The sequence below is a fragment of the Eucyclogobius newberryi genome, unplaced genomic scaffold (assembly GCF_026437365.1).
Source record: "Eucyclogobius newberryi isolate DKJ021-1_F unplaced genomic scaffold, fEucNew1.0.hap1 SCAF_15, whole genome shotgun sequence".
In the NCBI taxonomy this organism is placed as follows: Eukaryota; Metazoa; Chordata; class Actinopteri; order Gobiiformes; family Gobiidae; genus Eucyclogobius; species Eucyclogobius newberryi.
Genome location: NW_027315779.1, coordinates 17,951,403 through 17,972,547, shown reverse-complemented (window position 1 = coordinate 17,972,547; position 21,145 = coordinate 17,951,403). Strand labels below are relative to the sequence as shown.

Here is a 21,145-nt window from a genome sequence, read left to right as displayed (position 1 = left end):
TATCAGTTCAAATATTGCCCCTATCTTCCTTACGAAGATTGGACTTTTCCCAAGTGTAGAAGAGGCCAGATGGGTTATCAGAAAATACAATAAAAAGCGTATGGTTTAATATTAAATTGCAGGTTTTATACACATAAACACCAGGCCTGGGCTCCAAATCTGAGACAGTTTATGGCAAATGATACTGATCATGGCAATACTGTGTATGAGGATACATTACTATTCTAAAGAAACTAATTTAACCAATGTGTCTTTGTTAACTACACTTGAGCAAGAAATGTATGAACTATACTTTATTTAGATAATCAAAACCGTGAATATTAATACATTTCATAAACAATTATATTTATCCAAATAAGCAACAGGATTGTAGTGATGCCACAACTTAGTTTTGTATGGAAATACATCAATACTGCAGCCTGCATTATCAATATTGTTTTACTAAATTAAGTAATATATCAGTGGATCAGTTTTTTATAACACCCCTAATGATCACAATAATGATAAAAAAACGAAACTTTTCTGTGGGAATTTTCTGTGGCTCAAACTTAAAAACATGATGCTTTTGTCTGATATATAATTAAAACCTATGACACACGTGGATATTTATTTTTTCTTTAGGACATTTGAAATGTTGATCTACAATAACTTGATAATGGCACGGTGGTGCAGCGGTAAGTGCCCTCGCCTCAAAGCAAGAGGGTCCTGGGTTTGACTCTTTCTGTGTGGAGTTTGCATGTTCTGCCTTTGTCTGTGTGGGATTCCTCTGGGTGCTCCACTGACACTAAAAACATCACAATAAAAACAGGACAATAAAAACATGTACAATAGAAATAGATGCTAAATCTCAGTGGGACTTTGCTGGTTAAATAAAGATCAATAATAACAGAAACAAGCGCGCTGGCTTCCAGTGGATTTCTGCCTGTCCTTTTACATCATCACAACAAAGCGCTGGACACATGCTGATGAGCCCACCTGTGGTTAGCTGCAGATGACGGTAGCGAGATGTGGATTTTAAAGATGTGATGCTGCTGAATCCTACATAAATCCCCAGCAACACGTTACAGGGATTGAACGAGACAACATTTTGATGAGACTAGACACAGGATGGGGTCCACGAGAATGAGACACGAGATTTTGACATAATTTATTAGATTGTACGATGTTCACAAATTTGGTCTCACCATTTCTGAATTATTTTGTGAAAATGTTTCGCTGTCACTGAAGCACTGCTTTTTTTTAACTTTGTAACTCACCAGCGTCAACCCTTTTATTGTCCCAAACTATATATACAAAATCATTTTTCACATGTGTGCACAATATTGTGGCTATTTTATTTCATAAGCTGTTGCACAAAATCTTGTTCTATCCTTTAAATGCAAGGCAGATAACTGGCGACAACTCTCGTAAACACTGAAAATATGACCTTTTAAAAGGTTTTTCTTATTATATACTATAATGTTAATTACCTAATGACTATGAGTCCAGAGCATAGACAACATAAAACGCATTTATTGAATTATCTCCCCTAACCCTTTGATTTGAACTCTCCTAACATTGTTTCAAACGATCCATCCCTTAATTGATTACTGGGTAGTGGTACATACAGTATGCAAATGTATAATGACATGTTTGCGATGCTGAGGTAATTAACAGGAATAAAAAGCTTCTCTGTGTCTGGTTTGTGCCGCCATGACAAATGAAACCACCGCCGATCACTGGAGCATCGTAATGAGTGTGTAATGTGATAACTGGAAGAGGAACTAGCAGTGAGGCGCTTGTCAAACTGTGCTCATTGCAATGGGGGAAAGATCAATGCTAGTGGGCTCATTTCTTTGTGTGTTTTTTAAACAAATAGTGTCGGGTGATGCAGATTTCTCACGAATAATGAATTAGGCTAACCAAGTCTGTAATGGAAGCTATTAAACAACCGTCCTTCCCGTCTAATAACTGCACTCTTCTACCTCATTAGTGTGAACGCTTTAATTATCAAACTTTTAAACTTGTGAGAATGAGAGAACAGAACAGAAGTGCTATAATTGGGCTGTTGTTTGAAAATGTGGTAAAAGAACAGAACCTTTTACAAAAGCTGCAACTTTATTGTGACTTAGCATCCTCTACACTATGTGTAAGCATAATGGATGTCAGGCACAGTCCAAATGAGAGCAGATGTAATTAGAAAACAACAGAGAAAGGCCACACTGGAAGCCTGCCTTCACAGAATGTATGTTTGTAGCCTTAAAAGCAATTATGATAATAATCAGCCACAGGCCATATACTGTAAACACCTTAATCTACTTATGCTAATATGGTGAAGGTTATTTGGGGTTTGTTTGTGTGGGCAGAGATCTTTAAAGCTGTATCTTTTATTACTATAAAATACAAATTATAGTTGAAAGTGGGCTAATTTATATTTTATAACATTTATAGTTACTTTTTTAATGTTTATGCTGATAAATAAAGCTATATGACTCGCTGTCTAATTCCTAATAGTAATACGTTTAACCCTCTCCCTATGTGTACCACTTTTGAGTGAGTGAGAAAGAGCTTCATATATCGATTAAAATCCAAATGGCATATTCCAAAATGTTTATTGCTCAACATGAATCACCCTCACTGTAGCTTTTGTCATTGCAATGCCACACTTCCATAATCACAAAATGTTTGCATATATAGACAATTATTCCTGTCTCATAAAACCATGATACTAATTGCTGATTCTATATTATTAAATTGCCACATTACTTCAGAGTATTGTCACAGTACCGGTAATCATAAAACCCCAGGCATAAAAATAATATTACCAACAATATAATCTCTATGAATGATTAAAGTGTCCCTGCACTCAGCAGCTGGCTATAATAGAAGAATTGCCATGTGCTATAGATCAATTTTAGAAGGCAGCCGTTTATGTGTCTTTGCAAACAGCATAAAGGCAAAATTGGATATTAAAAGGGCCATTCGATTAGTCTTTGCACTTGAACCCACAGAATATACTTGTAGACACACACTTTTCCCAGAGAGGCTTGTAAATTGCCCTCACGCTGCATGTTTTAATCTTCAAAATAGAGCTTTTCTGTTACACGGCCACTGCCTCCTTACATAATGAAACAGTCCCTTCTTTGGTAGTAAATCAGAGCGCCAGGGGAAACAGGTACACTGCCCCCGGGTCGTCCATTCAATTCTTGGTTTATCACTAGCTCCAGTGAACCTAGTTATTGCCATTATCATAGCAACATTTACATCCCTATTGAGCATGCGACGGGGAAAGCCAGGGGCAAAAATGTGCAGCCAATTCCTGAAGTATTAAATTAGGTGGCGCCTCCATTCCGTTAGATGCAGTGCTGGGCCATAAAGTCTGATTGTTTTGCTATTACAAATAATAGAGCCACGGAGGAGGCAGAGGAGATTAGTGGATAGCATGGTGAGGCCAGGGCAAACAGACATGGAGCTTATGTTTTGTAGTTATGGTTCTCTTGTCGGGGAGGTGAAACACTGGTGAGGCAGAGCAAAGGAAAACGAGACATTAGCAGAGGAAGGCATCTAGCTTTGTCCTCCAGAAGAAGAGATATACTGCTGGGGACGGCCACATATTTGATTAATCGATCATTATGAACATTTTAGAAGCAAAAATAAGTAATTTCAATTTAATTTCCAAAAAAGTAAACCTAAATGTCAAATTATCTGGCTGTTTATGTCCTTGACTTTACTTAATGCGTTGTCATAAATTAGATGTGAATTGTGGTGAATTGAGCGTTTCACTGTTGTTTGGTCATGTTGGAAATAATCGTGAATAATTAAAGTGAAATTATGATGTTTCTTCGTAAAATTAAAAGTTGATATCATGAAATTCCTAATTGCCAGACACAATCTTTCATTTGGTTTAATTTGTCTTATTCACTTAAAAATATGACGTCCCTTACTGCTTCTATTTGATCATGTAAAGGACTCTTTTCTTTTTTATTATGCTACATCAAATTTGTATTTTTTGTAGCTTGTTTACATCCAGTAACAGGTTGTTGAATTTGCTCGTACTTGTTGTCCAAAGATAAACTTGTGGGCATCATTTAAGGAAAGCAAACATGCCCTCTTTGTACTGCAGATATTAGGCTGCCATGGTGCTGTGTACACACTTTCTCAGCCTGTGAAATTAGGAAGAACTGCTCTTCATTAGCTGATAATGTCTTTTCAGAAGGGCACATTAGATTAAGTGTGGAAGTCAACGTTATTAACCTACAACAACCCGGTGACCTGTTTTAGACAAAAGTTTACAGAGATGAAGCTGATGATTTTGGTGTCCCATTGATCGTGTCTAAATACACTTAGTTCTGGCGCTGGCTCAGCATACTAGCACTCCTTCTCCAAAGTGATCAATAGAGTTGTATCAGGGAAATGATTCACTTGTAGAGGCCCAACACAGCACTGCCACCATGCTTTATTGGTATTTATGTGGCTGGGTTAGACACTCGATTTTGATGGTCATTTACTCAATGAAGCCTATTAGGAAAAAATAACTTTGGACCGGAGCTTCCCGTCAATAGAGCAGAGGATCAGGGTCGGCCGGTGGATTAGTGTCAGGTGGAAAGGTCTCTGGCCTCTTCACTTGTCAATGCTCTGATTAGCTCCAGCAGATCGATATGAGCCCACAGATTTATGATTTTTACTCTAAACATGATAGGGCTGCTGCTAGCCATTTACTGCTAGCCATTTGGGTGCCCTAAGCAGGAACGCTCAGTGGTGACCCCATACATACATTTTGTTTAAATATATTTCATTTATTCAATAAGGCTATTTAATATTGCTTTAATCACAATCCTAAGGAGTCTTGGGATCATATAATTTCCTGTATTCTGGTGAATTTATTGTTCCCTAAATTTCTGCCCCTGCTCTAGCGTCACCCAAAGCCCATCTCAGTCTCTTCTGCACATCAGATCGAGGCTCTATAAACACTACAGGCTGCAAACTATTGATGCTTTCAGTTGCATTTATGAAAACATGATTTAGACGTTTGTAAGAAGTTGGCAAGCTTGATGCATCCCATGTCTTGTTTCATTCATTCTTTTTCATGTTTTCTAGTTGAATATTAGGATTGATTTTCCTCATCTAAAGACCGAAATGTTCCTTGTGATTCAGAAAATACATATCTAAACCGCTCCCAGCTTTGACCCTGATTTGTCTGTGTTTGTTTAATATGTTACTCGTAGGTTACAGTGGAGCTGCCCTTGCGCATCCTCAACTCGCTTTGGAGAGAGATGCAACAACTAAAGAAAAAGTAGGCCTACTATATATGCACCAAGTTTAATTGCAAAAGGAACAGTGCAGCTGCAGCACAAATAGCCTATTCTGCCATTCAGTCCAAACTGCCTGGTCAAGCTGGGGATGCCCCTTGTCCTCCGCACTGCGATATGGCTCATTTAAGTCCCACTTTATCAAGATGTTATAAGGTCTGATACAATTGATATTACCTGACTAACTAAGATTTGCAAAAATGACGAAATGCTATACATTGTAGAAATTTGTATGCTGTGTTTATGAAACTTCGACAGCTGACAATTTACATGATTAGCCTTTTTCTATGAATCTGTTTTTATGTTTGTAGATAATTGTTTACTCTAATGAACTCCATTTTATTCCAACCTTTTTCAAACTCACAAAAATCTACAATCATGAACGTGTTTTTTTTTTGTTGTTGTCAGTTTTGAGTCATTACAGGCAAAACTCTTTTTTGGGGGTAAATTTTCTCTCTCAACATATAAACTGTCACCTGAAAACAACAACATTGTCTAAAGATGCAACTAAAGGTGTTTTATTATTTAATTTATTCCACTGATTTATATAATTGATTTCCCCCATAGGGACATAAAGATCACCCCTTAAAGAAACACACCAAACCACCAAACTTTACAATTTCTTTCTTAATAAGATTTTTACTAATCCAATGAACAGATTTGTTGATACCTAATTCAAAGCCTGATTATTTAAACTTTTTTTTTTAGAATTTTCATACCAATTATAACATAGTTTTTGTGTATCTAATATGTCAACAAAAAGAAGCACAACATTTTAGCCTAGCTATAATATAGAGCACTTATTTCATTATGATTTTGTATGATGTTTTATGCTCGTGTTTCAGGCCCGTAACACGCATAAACACAACCAGAAAAGGTTACATAGTGCATCTTTTAATCTGGACTGGAATGCTCGACTTCTCTTCCGAAGGTCGGCGGTTTGCATCATGCTCTCAACATTAACATCCTGGTAGAGTGGTCATATCCACTGACACACAGATTGTTGATACTGCAGTTGTGTCCTTGGGCAAGACACTTAACCCGCCCCCAGAGTCTGCGAACAACTGGTGTGTGAATGTGTGTATGAATGGGTGACTGGTTCTTTGATGTAAAGCGCTTTAAGTGCCTTGAAGGTAGGACAGCGCTATAAAAATGTGACAATTTATTTCTTTTATTTCAACAGGACAAACTCAGTATTCAGCAGATACAGGAGGTGTCCATCAGTCAGTGCAGGAGCAGATATTAATTACGCTGAACCTCCCACTGCTCCGTCTCCTTCTCCACGCTTGTCCAATCACATTTCTCACAGGCCATTATGTGGGACAAGGTGATCCAGTGCTTACCAAGGAGATGAATTGACAAATTAAAACATCTCGAGGTTTGTAAGACGCCTTTGGAAACTCTGCTGAACATGCACTTTCCCCTCTCCACATTAAATATAGACGTATGAGAGCGCTTATTCAATTCTACACACATATTTGTTCACAACACACCTTGACAGTTTAATTCAGGCAACTCGTCAAGTTTTTATTCCAGTCTATTTTTTATTGTTATTTTGAAAATATTTTTTTGTTTGTCATATTGGTATTTTACATATACATATCCAAAATACAAAGCTACAAATGAACATTTCTATAGTAACTATGGTAATGCTACTCACCAACTAAAATATGTACAGAAGTCAGTTTAGCTCAAATGCCAAACAGCAATTAAAAAATGTTGAGCAATTGACCCTTTACAGTCCTACATTATCAATGTTCAAAAGGCCAGAATGGAGGCTATATTTCAATAACATTTCTAATGCAAATTCAAAATGGTGTCTTATTTTGTGTTATAAAGACATAAAACCACTAGTATTTTCACAAACATTAGTTAATTTACTTTATCAAGAATGTTAGAAATACTATTTTCATCCCCAACATTTTATTTGAGCTTCACAAAATTATAATTTGTGGTTAATGGCCCGTTCAGACCGCAGTGTCAAAGCGCACAATTTACACTCAAAGTCTATGTGGACGCCGTCCTCGGCTTCCAGAATTTCTGTGGTGTGTTTTGAGCCTTTGTGCAGCGAAAATCCAGCGTCAGACGCTGAGCGTCAGGCGTGTTTGAGCCGCCCTGCTCAGAGCGTCCAACGCAGAAAAGTTGGACAAAGCTGAACTGTTTGATGATGAGATTACGCTCCAGTGACGTACTTACACACTACACGGAAAAAGGACCAAAACAAACCCTGCACCGATAAAAGATCATCCAGAAGCAGCTCTTGGAGCAAATGATGATATTCACTAAACTCTGCTCACCTGAAGTATCTGCGGAACCCAGACAAGCCCCGGAGCCGATCGCCTCAGTTTTTAGACTTTGTAAAGTAAATACACCAAAGCCACTTTCTCCCCCTGGTCTGCCATCGCACCAAGGGGACAGCAACACTGGGAAACACAAGAACTCCTCCACTGCACATCTGCAGTGAGTGTGTCCTTCGAATGTACAGCCATCCAACTCGGGCGTCCGGCGCAAATTTGATGCAGCGGTGTGAACGCACTTAATGTATGTTGTATCCGAGAGGTTTTTATTTTACCAAACCACCTTGATTTTTTCCTATTTTGTGACATCCTGAAGTTAATCCTAATTTCTCCAACAAAATCACATTTTGTTCCACTTCACTTTTGCCTCCATTCCAGAATTTAGAATATTTGTGTTAAAAAACGTTTAAAGGGTCTATACAATGCCATCTGAAACCCAGCAATAATTAAAATCTATCCATCCATCTTCTTCCGCTCTGGACCATACGATCTCTTCTTTAGATCCTTCTACATCACGACGAGCCTCGACGAGAAATTAAATAACAGTACAATATATCGGGGCTATTTGTCTCCATCTGTCTGTGTGCGAACATGAGCGGGGTCCGTGCTGTGTTGACCCCTCGCCGCCATCACTCAGCTCGACGACCACGCACTGATTTATCTCACGTCAGCGCCGTCGCTCACATGCCCGCTGTCATTTGAGCTTTGATGAAGAGTGCCACGCTGCGGTGTGGGAATGAATGTTTTGTCCACCAGCAGCTTCCAGCATCAGCTCAAATCAATGGAGCATGTAATTGGTGGCCACTTTGTGTGATTGCTAAGCTAAACGAACATTGTTGTGGACATGGAGAGATCAATGTCACACATGCCAAATGCATGGGAGAGGACAGGAGGAGGAATTTATGGGCCGTGTGTCATATTTACCGACAACATGTGGTAACTAACCCCGCTGCTGTTTTGTGGCTATAGTTGTTACGTGGGCACAGGAATGAAAAACGTCAGCGCAGATTTACTCCACAGAGACTCACACTAATAATACCAAAAAAAAAATCTATGTTTAAAGCTCGCTTATGTCAGTACGTTTGATAGTAAATCAAATAAATTATATTACACTTAATAGTGAGACATTTGTTACAGGGATCAACAAGCTCAGTCTTTATAGTTTGTGCTGCATCTTTCTATCCAAGTGTATCAAATGCAGATTGCTATATTGTGATATTAAAAGTAATGTATATCTCGATTTTATTTTTTGTATCATCTCGATGCAAAAAACGAACAAAATTCAGACAATATATTCACACTGCATCAGGAATCTTAAATGTGCCTGTAAATCAATGAGATTTAACTATCGCACTAAACTTGAATGGACCATAAAATGAACCACAAAAGTGAAGAAATATGTTTGGAAGATGTTTAAGTTTCTTTTTGTGGTGGTAATTTTGAATAGTGTTAGTAGTTAGAGACGATACATTTTTTAACATAATCCCTATCTTTAATTCCTATACAAACTGTCTTACCAAAACAAAAACAAAATAAAATACTATCAAAGTATTCAAAAGTGATATTTTTTGTTTAGCTTCTATTTCTAGTTTCATGCATTTACTTGACTGACACTTTCTTAATTAATTACACCCACACCACATACATAATAATACAGGTACGTGAACAAAAAACACACTAAAACAATTACAATTCTGGATGAGCCCTGCCAAGTAGCTTAGAGCAGGCATTAATAGCATCCATCAAATTGTAAAATGTGTTTAAAAAAATATGCCTGTTTTAAGTGCTGACAGCTTTCTGATGGGCTCACCTTGGTAACTCAGCAAAAGGAATCCAGGGTTTGTCTTATGGTCACTCCGAAAGCGGATGGAAATTTGGTTGCTCCAGCTGCGCAGTACAAGGCCCCGCATCAGCACCGATTCATTGGCCAGGATGGAGGGCTCTCTGCCACCTGTGTCCTCTACAGTCACCTGGTCCCCGTCCAAAACACTCACATTGACAACCTGGAAATACACAGGGGCAGTTTCAGCCAAACAGACACATAGCAATGATCGTACTCGAAAACGCAACACTCATGTTGACCATTAACATTAGATTATATGTTATGTGTATTACCACATGAAATATTAATTCAATCATGTATGCAAACAAACCACAATCAAAATATGTTGACATGTACAGTGAGTCCTAACAGTGCACAAAAAGTAGAAACGGGGATGTGCGTTTTACTGTGTGTCGATTGTCCTAAAGAACAATAGATGGCATGTATTGTATAATTCATGTTTGTACTGACTGTAAAATGTTCCCTTCCAATAGGCCTATTCATTTTACTAGATGGATGTTTTGAGTAGCTCTTGCTGTCATTACAGGTACAAACATATAAATTATAATGCCTTTGTGCTCTCCTTGTGCCAGGGAGCCGCTCTGACAGCAGCATTTTATGTCTTCAACAGGTTTGAGCAGCATCTGCACTGAAATCTGGTGTGAGAATCTCAGGAGAGCGCTGCGCAGTTAAACTGTCTGGATAATGGAGTACTGACACATTTCAACACAACATCTGATTCATTCCCCACAGACCCATAAGCGCACCATGTTCATCTAGAGCTAATGGTTATGAGCAAAAAACAGGAAAGGTTTTCATTACTTATTATTTTATGACTTTGATAATGTTTCTTTAGGTTATGATTTCTTTCTGTCTAAATCCTGAAATGCAATCAACTCGAAAGCTAGAAAGTTTCACAGGTCTTTTTGAAGCCTGTAGTGTGATGCGCACCGGCTGTGCAAGCTAATGCAGTCTTAGGCAGTGGGCCGAGGTCGGCCAATGCCATGAGGCAGAAAAAGGCGAGCCCCCCACAGGCCCTGGTCCCAGAGGTAATAAGTGAGCAGGAGTTTTAGTGCAGCAGCCTGGAAAAGCTGAGACTGTGGTGAGATGAGCACAATGTGCAATTGCAACAGCAGCAGAATACATTTGGTGGCTTTGACAGGCTGTCATTCAGCTGAAGGGAGCAGGCGCTGAGTGCACAGGGGCTAATGGACAGAGCTCAGCTTAGAGGTGACTCTGTCCTGCTTATGTGAGGGGCAGCTCGGGATTGACTGATTGGATTGTAACCACAAGTCGAAACAGACTTGACATGACTCAGTTTTCCATAAACAACAAACAATGACTGTTTAGTGAAAATGCATGGTTCATTATTTAGATCCCTGTCTCTAATTGTGTGTGTAAAATGATGTATAGTGACATTAAATAATAATAACAAACACTTGGAGACACAATTATATTTTTCCGGTTTAGTGTGCATAGTGTACATTATGAAATCTGCATCATCTGTGTTGCTCCACTTTTCAACTATACACTTTCTACTTCGTGTTTAAATGGTGTGATACTTTCTAATAACAGCGGCACCATTGCACAGATGTTAATGAAACCATATCTTGGGGAGTACAGTAACAAATGACTTGATTATTGGATAGGATTACATAGAGCAGGTGAGCCGACACAGTGGACAGGGAACATTTGGACTGATATACAGTGCTGCCCCAGAGGCCCCTATCATCTGTCACCGCCCAGGGACCTGTCAGTGCAGCAGCAACAGCTGTCCTGCCTCAATTATGAATCATTGGCCATGTCAGGAGACATCAGACTGCCTTATCTTCAGCAGCACTGCAGCCAAAAGCCCAGAGGGACCTGGTTCACACTTCTTCTCCTCACACACTACACTTGTACAGTATGTGGCTCCCATTAGTTTAAGGGACATTACATTGATCTTGTGCAGGACTATTCATTTGGCGGCCCAACAGGTCCAGCCCATCATAGTAAAATGGGCTATAGGACCATCCAATGAAGCTTCGGAACCGTGCTGCCTCTGGCCAGCCATGAACAGTGAAGGAGTAAAAGCAAATTAGTGCCAAGCGAGTTGGTCCCGCCCATCAAGGTAAAATGTACCACTGGTTCAGATGTTGCGGTCTAGTCCTAAAATGTGGTTTACGCCAGCCCAGTTGTAATCCAAATGAAGACCTACAGTAGGTTTAGTCTTGGTTTGAACATGTCCAGTCCTAAATCCTTACGATCTGTTCTAGTTCAAGTCTGGTTGTGTTGGTTTGTGTTTGCTCAATCCTGTTTTTATGTGACAGAGCAATATTGTTGTATGATTGTACAATAATACCATTGTGAGTTGTTAGTGGATATTGGCTATAAAACATAAAATTGTGGTGCAGTTTTTCAGTCTGGCCCCGAGACAACCTAAAAAAAACTTCCCCTGGAAAATATAATTGAATAGCTGTGCTCTATTGTAATGGCAATGCAGTACAACCTAAACCTTGAAACAACGCTTACCTTCAACTGTAATAATTTGGGTAGTAGAGAATGTCCCTTTGGGTAAGTCATGTCCTACAGAGAGAACGTGGACACGCACTTATAACATATTAAAGCGCTAGGACGCCCTCACACACACATTTTGATAAGAGCAGGACTGTTATAACCAGCAGCCAAAACCTCTGCCTCAGCAGCCACATCTGTGAGTGGATTTGGCTGACCAAGCACACGCCCGCAACATGCACAACATTATCACAAGATACCATCTGCAATCTGTTATTTACAGTTTGGCAATATATACAAAATAGTAAGGGAAAAAACTGTCATTTGGAGCACTAGTCCACCAACCTGAAGGTCGGAGGTTCGATTCCCGCGCAGACTAAGTTCTGTTGTCACGACTGGTAAATATGTTTTTATTAAATTAATTACGCCTCTGAAAAGCCACATTGAGACTGCTCTACTGCAGTCAAGCCATTATAATGAACAGACTATCCTGCAAGGCCAAAGTACAATTGATATTTCACAGCTCACACTGAGTACAAAAAGTTCTCTACAATGATTTGATATTTACTGCTCTGAAGCTTTAATCTCTACATTTTCAGTGTGACCTTTGTGGCGCGGTGGCCACCTCTGTGCTGCAGCGAGGTGCTGTGCCAGTGAGCAGCACGTAGTGGAGGAGACGCTCTTATCACATCTAAGCAGAAAGCAGCCTGGCATGCCATTTCATCTGGGACTTCAGTCACCTCTGCTATCTGACAGCAAGTCTCACATAACAGATAATCAGAGCCACGATAAGGACACTGTTTTTTAATGAGAACAAATGATTGTTCATTGATGTAAGAGAACTGTGTTATTGTCATTGCCAAAAAGATTTATTTTGTTGCCATTACTATCCTTACCTTCAAATAAGATTTTAATGGAAATTCTGGTCATTTTTACATGACAATAGATATTCAGTAAGGGTCAGGCATTGTTATACTATCCTGGGCATATAACTCCAAGCTATTTAACTTTAGCACTATAAACAGAATTGTTATATAACGTTATATTATTGGGCATGAATGGATAAAATCCCCATACAAAATAAGATCTCCATTTACTTTTATTAACACATTCACTGCTTACTGCATACACAGCACTGGTTGGCAGTCTTGTACTGATAATTTATGGCTACAAACATCTGGCGGTGCTTTGCTATTCACTTTTGCAGCTCACCGATGCACAAATGAGCAGTATATAATCAAAATGATCCAGCTATACATGGAAATTAAATGACCCTTCCGCTGGGGCCTATAAATCAGCCTCTATTGGACTGGAAGCTGCAGTGTCATCAATATACGATAAAACCTCCATCCGATACAATGGACCTCCTGCAAAAGACTGCTGCCTCTCCAATAAGCTCCTCGTCCAGTTGGTGTTTTGTGCGCCTCCAGATAAATCCATACAACATATAGGTTGTCAAGAGCTCATTATACTAAAAAGCTATCTTAATTGAACATTCACCTTCGTTATAGAACAGCCAACACTGCCAAACAATATAAAACAATGGGAATTGTTGAATTGTTCCACAGCAATCAGCTGAAGCAGTGAGCTAATGAGAATGGGCTTAAAACAACAGTTAAATGAAAACCTAACTTCCTCATTCTGATTATTGCTACATTTAACAGGGGCCATTACCAATATGTAGAAATGTTTCTGCTTTACCTCAAGAATGTTTTGAGCAGTAAAAAATACATGTGTAATGCCATTTTGTGGGAAAGTATGGTTATTAACAGTAATACTTTTAGGACACAGAATTATGGGAAATTAAGAATGTGTTTGATTTGCAGGGGAAAAAATACAAAATCAGAAAAAGAAAAGGAAAAAAAACATAATTTTAACATGTTTCAAAGCACACTGATAAATATAACATTGACTGTGCCTCGATTTACTACACAAACTAAAGGGAAGCTAAAAGTGATATATTTCTTAATTCACAGTGGAGTTAAATACGGAATATAGCTACCTGAGGTGAAACAGGAGTCTTGAATATTTAACAGGTAAAAAGTTAAGTCATTTGGGAGTTACTGTATTGCTCTCAAAGTCTAATAGTATGAGGTTTTGATGCCAGATACACTCTCTGTGAGCTAATGACTTTTCCTGTTTAAAATATTTTTATTACTAACTTCCGGATAAATCAACTTTAAATTTTGAAATGGCGGCGGGGCCTTGACACCCCATTTATTTGTTGCTCTGTGCAGTTTTGCATAGATTTAAATTCATGCATTGCTGATTACGGCTCATATTTCCGAGCGTGCATATTTACTGTTCTGTCCCTGCAGTGACACTGAAAGAGAGTCGTGCTCCAGACAGACTCCTCTGTGACAGCTCGCGGGGCAGAGGAGGAGCAATTAGTGTCACCTGAAAGCATTCCTCATGGGATGGCTGGGTCCCACCAAAACTCATTTCAGCAAAGCCCTGACACCCTAAAAAGCTCATCAAGATCAAACTGGCCTTCTTTATGTCCCGCCTCACTCCCCCAGGGCACGACGTGATGAAGGCTTCCCTCTGCCTCATCTCCAGTTGATTAAAGGCACCGAGCTGCCGTGGCCTCCATTATTCAGCCACAGCCTCAGTCCCTCAGAAACATTGTGCTCTGCTGTTTCACGCTGCATAGGCCTGGATGGACCAAAACACATGCATTACACAACACGTTCATTGATCTCATTTATCTCACTTTTGCTCCTGCGACGTCGATGTCAGCTACTATGGGCCGGAAGCACATTACTGGCAATAGAATCAAATTAGAGGGAACATTTCAGGCTTTTTGAGGTACTTTTTAAACTAAATGATGAATTATTATGTCCTGAATCACCTTGTGAGCTTATCATGCTAGGCCATACCAATGTATATGGCATTTAACATGTAATCTAATAGTAAACATTAAAGGGGCTATGATTTTCATGTAATAAAATAAAAATAGTTTTGACCCATAACAGATGTATTGAAAAACAGCTTTTGGGGTCAAGATAAGAATGCTGGGTGCTGTCTGCATCAGATTATGAAAGCATTTTTATAGGCCACGAACCAGGAAGTAACACTGATGCTCTATTAGCATACAAAAATTGCTTAGGCCTATAAGGTAATTACGGCAAATAGTTGGAATGATAGGAATGCGTTAACAAAGTGAGAACCGCAGATTAAAACAAACTTGTTCTCATATTTTACATGGTTATCATATTTTTAAGACAATAAAAATCATATACGGCTCCTTTAAAAAACAAGTTTAAAGGTGCCATAACATGCTTTTTTTCACGTTTCGTAGTCTATCCTAAGTGTATAATTGATAATAATAAGGGTTGTGCAACACCCTTAACATAATAGTTAAGAAATATCACCCAGACCTTGGACCCCCTCACCAACCCGGAAATGCAAACGGCTTGGTTTGATATTCGCCCCCCACCCTTGCGAAGAGCGATCTGGCTCCCCCGCCCAACCCGTGACGTAGTCTCAGAGCGCGTGTGTGCCCCGCCCACCCGTGACGTAGCCCCACAGCTGTCTGCTCCGCGCTGCGCCGCTCCTGCCGCGCGACTGAATAAGAAACGTTTATTTTCCCGGTTGCTGCATCAATTGCCACATCAACCTTCACCATTGTGATAATAGTAAAGAGTGCGATATCATTAATGAAGTTTTGGGCCTCTTTGAGCCGTGTTTCCTCGTAAATCGAAGCAGAAAAACTCCGGGGCTTGTATTGGGAGACACGAATAGCGCGGAGCCGGGGGGAAGGGGGCGGGAGGCGGCAGGCGGGAGGGGGTTGGAGAGGGGGGAGGGGGAGGGGGGATGATGACCCGTGCCTGTGATTATGACGCGGTCCTGTTAACCCCCCTGTCAGTTTGGAGATTCGAGGAAAGGAGATCTGTAATATAGCTAAACACTGCGGGAATCAATCAAAAAAACACTCTGGGTACATATATGAAGCACAAATAGCAATGTAAGAAGGTTAAAAGCTCTGAAAAGTCGATTTTGCATGATATGGGACCTTTAAGTGCTGTGAAAATAATAGGGCATTGGTCTAAAATGGTGCTTTCTTGCATTATTCATTCACCCTCCCGCACTTGGTGGTGGTAAGCTATTTCTTTAGCGCACTCATAATTCTTTTTATAGTGTTTTGAAGCCAGAAGAAATATTCAGGAAGAAATCATAAATGTATTGCAAATAATTAGCGTCCGGAAATTAAATTTACAACCTACTTGATGGCTCAGTGGTAAATTTATTCCGAAATTGCAAATAAAACCTTTTACAAGGAGCTAAAGCTGAGTTTGGGGTCCGATTTTTGTTATCGGTCACTGAACACCAACAAAACACACCTAATCCCCTCTCCTATCACTCAGGACGGGTCAATGCCATGTGCGTTTGGCTTCTTTTGTGAGAAACGGTGGAATTAAAATGAGAGCATCTGGATCAATAGAGTAATTGAGGCAGCGCTGAGAGGAGACTACGTGTCAAGTATTGGCCCTGCTTATTAACATGCTTATTGACTGGAGACAGAGGAGCTCGGTCACACAGGCAACATCAGAAGACCAATCCTGAACCCGGGAGTCAAGGTAAGCTAAACAGTTGGTATCCTTTTAGAACACCACTCATCCAACGAAGCATTTCACTGATCTGTTCTACGAGAGCCCAATCTCCTCTTGTACAACTCATTATAGTGTCAACTTGGGGCTCGTTATCACCAATAGTCTTTTAGGGAGTGCAAAGACTTGGCAGGAGAGGTGAACTGCATCAGTACAAAATCATGCACTATTGGGAGTACACAACATTGTATAAAACATACTGAGACAAAATTTGGGAATGTCCAAGGAATGTCTTGTCCGCCTGTCCGTCCGAGGGAGTCGGCTCTCCTTCCCTGTGGAACTCATCAAGGTTAATACTTTTTCCCAACTAGGTTTGGTAATTTTTCCTGGCCGAGAAGGAGGGTCAGGGACAGGGGAGCTTGGGACATTTGTCTAAGGACACATTGCCAAGTCCCTATGAACATTGTTTAATCTGTTTTTTCACTGTCGCCCCTCGAGTCAACTGCTGTTGTGATTTTGGGTGTTACAAAATAAATAATACTTTAAGTATGTCAGTCATCAAAGCATTGCCCATAATTAGGGATGTCAAAATTATAAGGTAATTGATAATTGTGATTTTTCAAGTCAGACAGAGTAAGCGTGACTTTTTTAAAACAATATTACGTTTTTATAATTCAACCTATGATTAAAAAACAACAACATCTAAATGAAAAGTACTTTTTGATCTGCCTGTTTTTGTTAAATTTACTTTATTTTCATTCAGAAACTTGGTCAAAAACCTGAGGAATAATAGTGTGTTAGACAATGGTAATCAATGTCATGGTCTCAGTAATTGTGACACGAGGGACACTTTTTTAACGAACCAACGCGAGTCTAAGGCCGAGGCTCCACTGCATGCTATTTCATCCAACGCACACGTAAAATCGCCCTGTTTTAGAAATGTTTTTATTAGCCAGCATTAAAAGCTAATGAGGCTTGCCCCACTGTCCGCACAAGACACGCGTAGGGAGAAGCACATCATGTGCTCATAGATTTCAGAAAATAGAATCCAACCTTATTTTTTTACGCCTCACTGAGCGTACACATATCCTTGTCAATATACATATAAAGCATATGTTTGTTATAGTATTCATGCACTTACCATCAGCATCACACATTCCTGAGGCAATTATAGAAGCCCAGATTCAAAAAATAAAAGTGTGCTTTCAAATGTACTTGTGTTTGTCATGCTCCGCCTTTACAGATGCTAAATACAAGCCTATTTACCTTCATGGTGGACTTGTTACAAGTGTCCAAGCGCGCACAGAGTTTGATGGCTTTCCCATTAAAAAACTCAGAGCCAGCACAGTTCACACTGCGGTGTCAAGGTGTGAAGCCTTTATCACATTTTTTTTTACCCTAGGCATTCTGAGCTTCCAGGGCATTCAACCACCTAGGTCGCAGCTCACACTGATCTTCACATGTGGGGCAAGTTGTGGGGAAAATTGTGGGGAAAAATAGCTCATTTGTTTACCCGTTGCTATGGTGATGGCAACATCATAGTGAACAGAACAGAACTACCTGTGTGGTTATTCAAAATGAAGGCGCTCCAGTTAGCGTTCTCACTGGTCATGCCATAATAATTCTGAAATTGTGACACAAAAATGTTATGACTGCCCTACCTGTAATTTATGTTTTTCACATTCCAAGATTGGGACATACATCTTGATCGGTATTCTAGTACTTTAGAGAATATAAAACCTACATATATTCAACTTCAATATTAACCAACCGCCTTGCCTGGATGATCGATGAGAGTTGACGGCTGCAACGGAGGCAGAACAACAACTTCAAATAGCATTTTCTTCAAACTTGATGATATAGTTAATTGGCAACTTAATGAAGATAATCATGAGCATCAAATGTCAGGTATTTCAGACACAGAAAAAGGAAGGCGGTAAAACAAAATATAAAAAAACAGGGGCTAAGGGGAAAAAGGATCAAACCATTGCCTGGTAAATAAATAAATAAATAAGCGTTTAATTATGATTTTAATAACACAAAGGAGTTGCGGAGGCTGGTTGTTCCCATTTGGATTTCAAAAACTTTCAATTCGTGGCATCAGAGCAAGTCGGGGTAAAGTTGAGCGTAAACCCCGGGTGCACCGCGCTCGGATCAATGAAGCTGCACTGGTCTTGCTTATCCCGAATGTACCTATTACCTGACCAAGAAGGGAATCTGACGTGGGAAAAAAGGTCCTCAAAGTGCTGCCCTCTGAATCTCCTCCCCACAATGCTTTGCAGAATAGTCATTGAAAACTATCAGAGAAGTCAACGGCAGAAGGAGTTGGAATAAGCCACATCTGGCCACTTTCCCCCTTGAAATGAATCTATGGCGGAATACATTATTTTTGAGGAAATACGTTCTAGAAATATAGAGAAGGAGAGGATGCTAAAGTGAGGAGGTCCTGAAGTCACCGGGGCAGATCAGGAAGCTGAGGAGGCAGACAAATCAAAGAAGGACAGATGGCCTGGGAAGAGCTGATAGCTAGCTAACCCATCGGATTTATTTGATCAAATAAATAAAAAAAAACTCCGAAACAGATTTTAAGCACTTTAATGCCACAGCCCAGTTCTTGAAAACCTCCATCTGTCCTCTACTAAAACCTTATTTCAAAACGACAGTGGAGGGAGGGAAAAAGGATTTAGGAGAAGAAATTAGACACTCGCACTGTGTCAGTCAAAAGTCTGGTTTTCAAGATTGCTTCAAAAATCTGTGGAAAGCGACAAGATACACAGCTTTCAAGTAATTTGCTCAGAGGTGGGGGCATTTGAAAATATTTTAGAATAAGAAGTACATTTATGACTAAATATGTGTGTTTTTTATTATGTTCAGTATGCTGGATAATTAGCCAAATGCGCATGCTTGAGTACATTTATAAACCTTTCTAATTTGAAGGAGACATATTTAGCTTTTTTGTGTAGTATTGAATTACAACGTAAGTAGATCATCAATTTACATTTTGTTATTTGTAAAAAACTTTAGCTTTAGCAACAGCTTATTGAGTGTCTGCGTGATGATGTCACGCAGACACTATATGTTCTTGTATTGTCAGAATACGGTTTATTCTTATTATATTTTCCATGATTTTCCATTTAGCCAGTTTTAACTCCCTAACGCTTTAACCGATTTCAACATGTTATACCTCATTACGATCGCTTTCACAGTAGTACGTGTGCTATTACTTTTGACATTTGAAAAACTTGTACTTTTTGCAGAATTTTCAAAAGTATTAGTACTTTTTTCCCATCCCATTTAAATGAATTTGGGCATTATGAGTGTCTGCGGAATTCTTTAGACTTTATTCTTTAAGAATTTTGTGACGGAGCCAGTCGAGCAAGAAAGAGAGAGAGAGAGAGAGAGAGAGAGAGAGGGAGAGAGAGAGGGGGGGAGAGGGGGAGAGGAATGCCTTTACAAAAACATTGTAAAGGCATGTAAGAGTACTAAATGTACAAATGGTCTACTCTTCCAGACATGCAGTACTTTTGACATTTGACCAGGAGGGAGAGAGGGAGAGGGGGAGAGAGAGAGGGAGGGAAATGGAGGGAGAGGGAGATGGGGGGAGAGGGAGAGACGCAGACACTCCAGCAATGGCTTCAGCCATTGAAGATTTTCTAGTTAATAGAAGGTCCATTTGTCCGGTGGAAGAGCAGTTGGGGTAAGGAGATCATGGGTTCCAGCTACCCATGATCTCTCTGGATGGAATCTGCATGTCCTTCCTGTGATAATGTGGGTGTTGGGTAAATTGACAACTGAAAATGTCCCCTTGTGAATGAATGTGAGAGTGAATGGTTGGTTGTCTGTGTTTTGTTTTTATCTGTGTTAACTCTGCTTAAAGTTGGCCCCTGTCCAGGGTGTACCCCGCCTAAGGCCCAAAGTCACTGGGATAGGCTCCAGTCACTGCGCGAACTCTAACGGGAACAAGCGGTTTTCAAAACTGCAAGTGATGTTTCACCGTAGCAAACAGCCAATATGTATAATTTGGAGTCTTTATTTATCAAATAATCACAATAAGTACAGGGAAGTGGGCGGGGATAGGGCATGGGTATAAACAGTAATTTTCTGAGCACTCGAGCCTCATTTAACAAACAATACAGGATCACAAAATGCAGCGTTGAGTAAGATAATGATGAGCAAACACTAGTAACATGTTTATAAGCTCATTAAAGTTGATTTTGTATAATATGTCCCCTCAAAGACAGCAATTTAAAGTTTAAAATGATGTATTTAGTCATTTTATTTATATTGTAAATGCTTTAAATAGCTTGAGCTATTTCACCGATGAGTGTAAACGCATCCAGAATCAGCAGATGGGGCGCCGCATTACACGTTGGTCGTGGCAGTAAATTCTCGCAATACATATTTCACTTTACTGCCTCAAGCTGCCGCCGAGCATGGAAAGGCGTACTGACAAAAATCCCCAAAAGGTCCAGCTCATTTATCACTTGGCGCCGGTTGATATATTTTTAAATGTTAATGACTCACCCGTGGAAATGACAGAAAATATCTAGCATTATGTTTTATATCACATAACTTGGTGCGTATTATTAGTCAACGTATCTGCCCTTGAGAGCTTATCCTTTTTCCTCCTCCCCTTCACTCTCAAACTCATGGCCTGTCTGCTGTAATGGTGACTCCGTTCTATTATAAAGGCTG

The 21,145-nt window shown here is 39.7% G+C and overlaps 1 protein-coding gene across 3 annotated transcripts in view; it reads right to left on the bottom strand.

Moving 5' to 3' along the window:
• Positions 1 to 21,145, bottom strand: part of LOC140360974 (seizure protein 6 homolog) — a 195,942-nt gene that overhangs the window by 121,135 nt on the left and 53,662 nt on the right. For all 3 annotated transcript variants that reach the window (XR_011926945.1, XM_072446514.1, XM_072446511.1), the window contains exon 4: positions 9,396 to 9,588. Coding sequence is in view for 2 of the 3 variants with exons in the window: in XM_072446514.1 (XP_072302615.1) it covers positions 9,396 to 9,588 (193 nt within the window). In the remaining variant the exon portion in view is untranslated. The remainder of the gene's footprint in view (positions 1 to 9,395; positions 9,589 to 21,145) is intronic.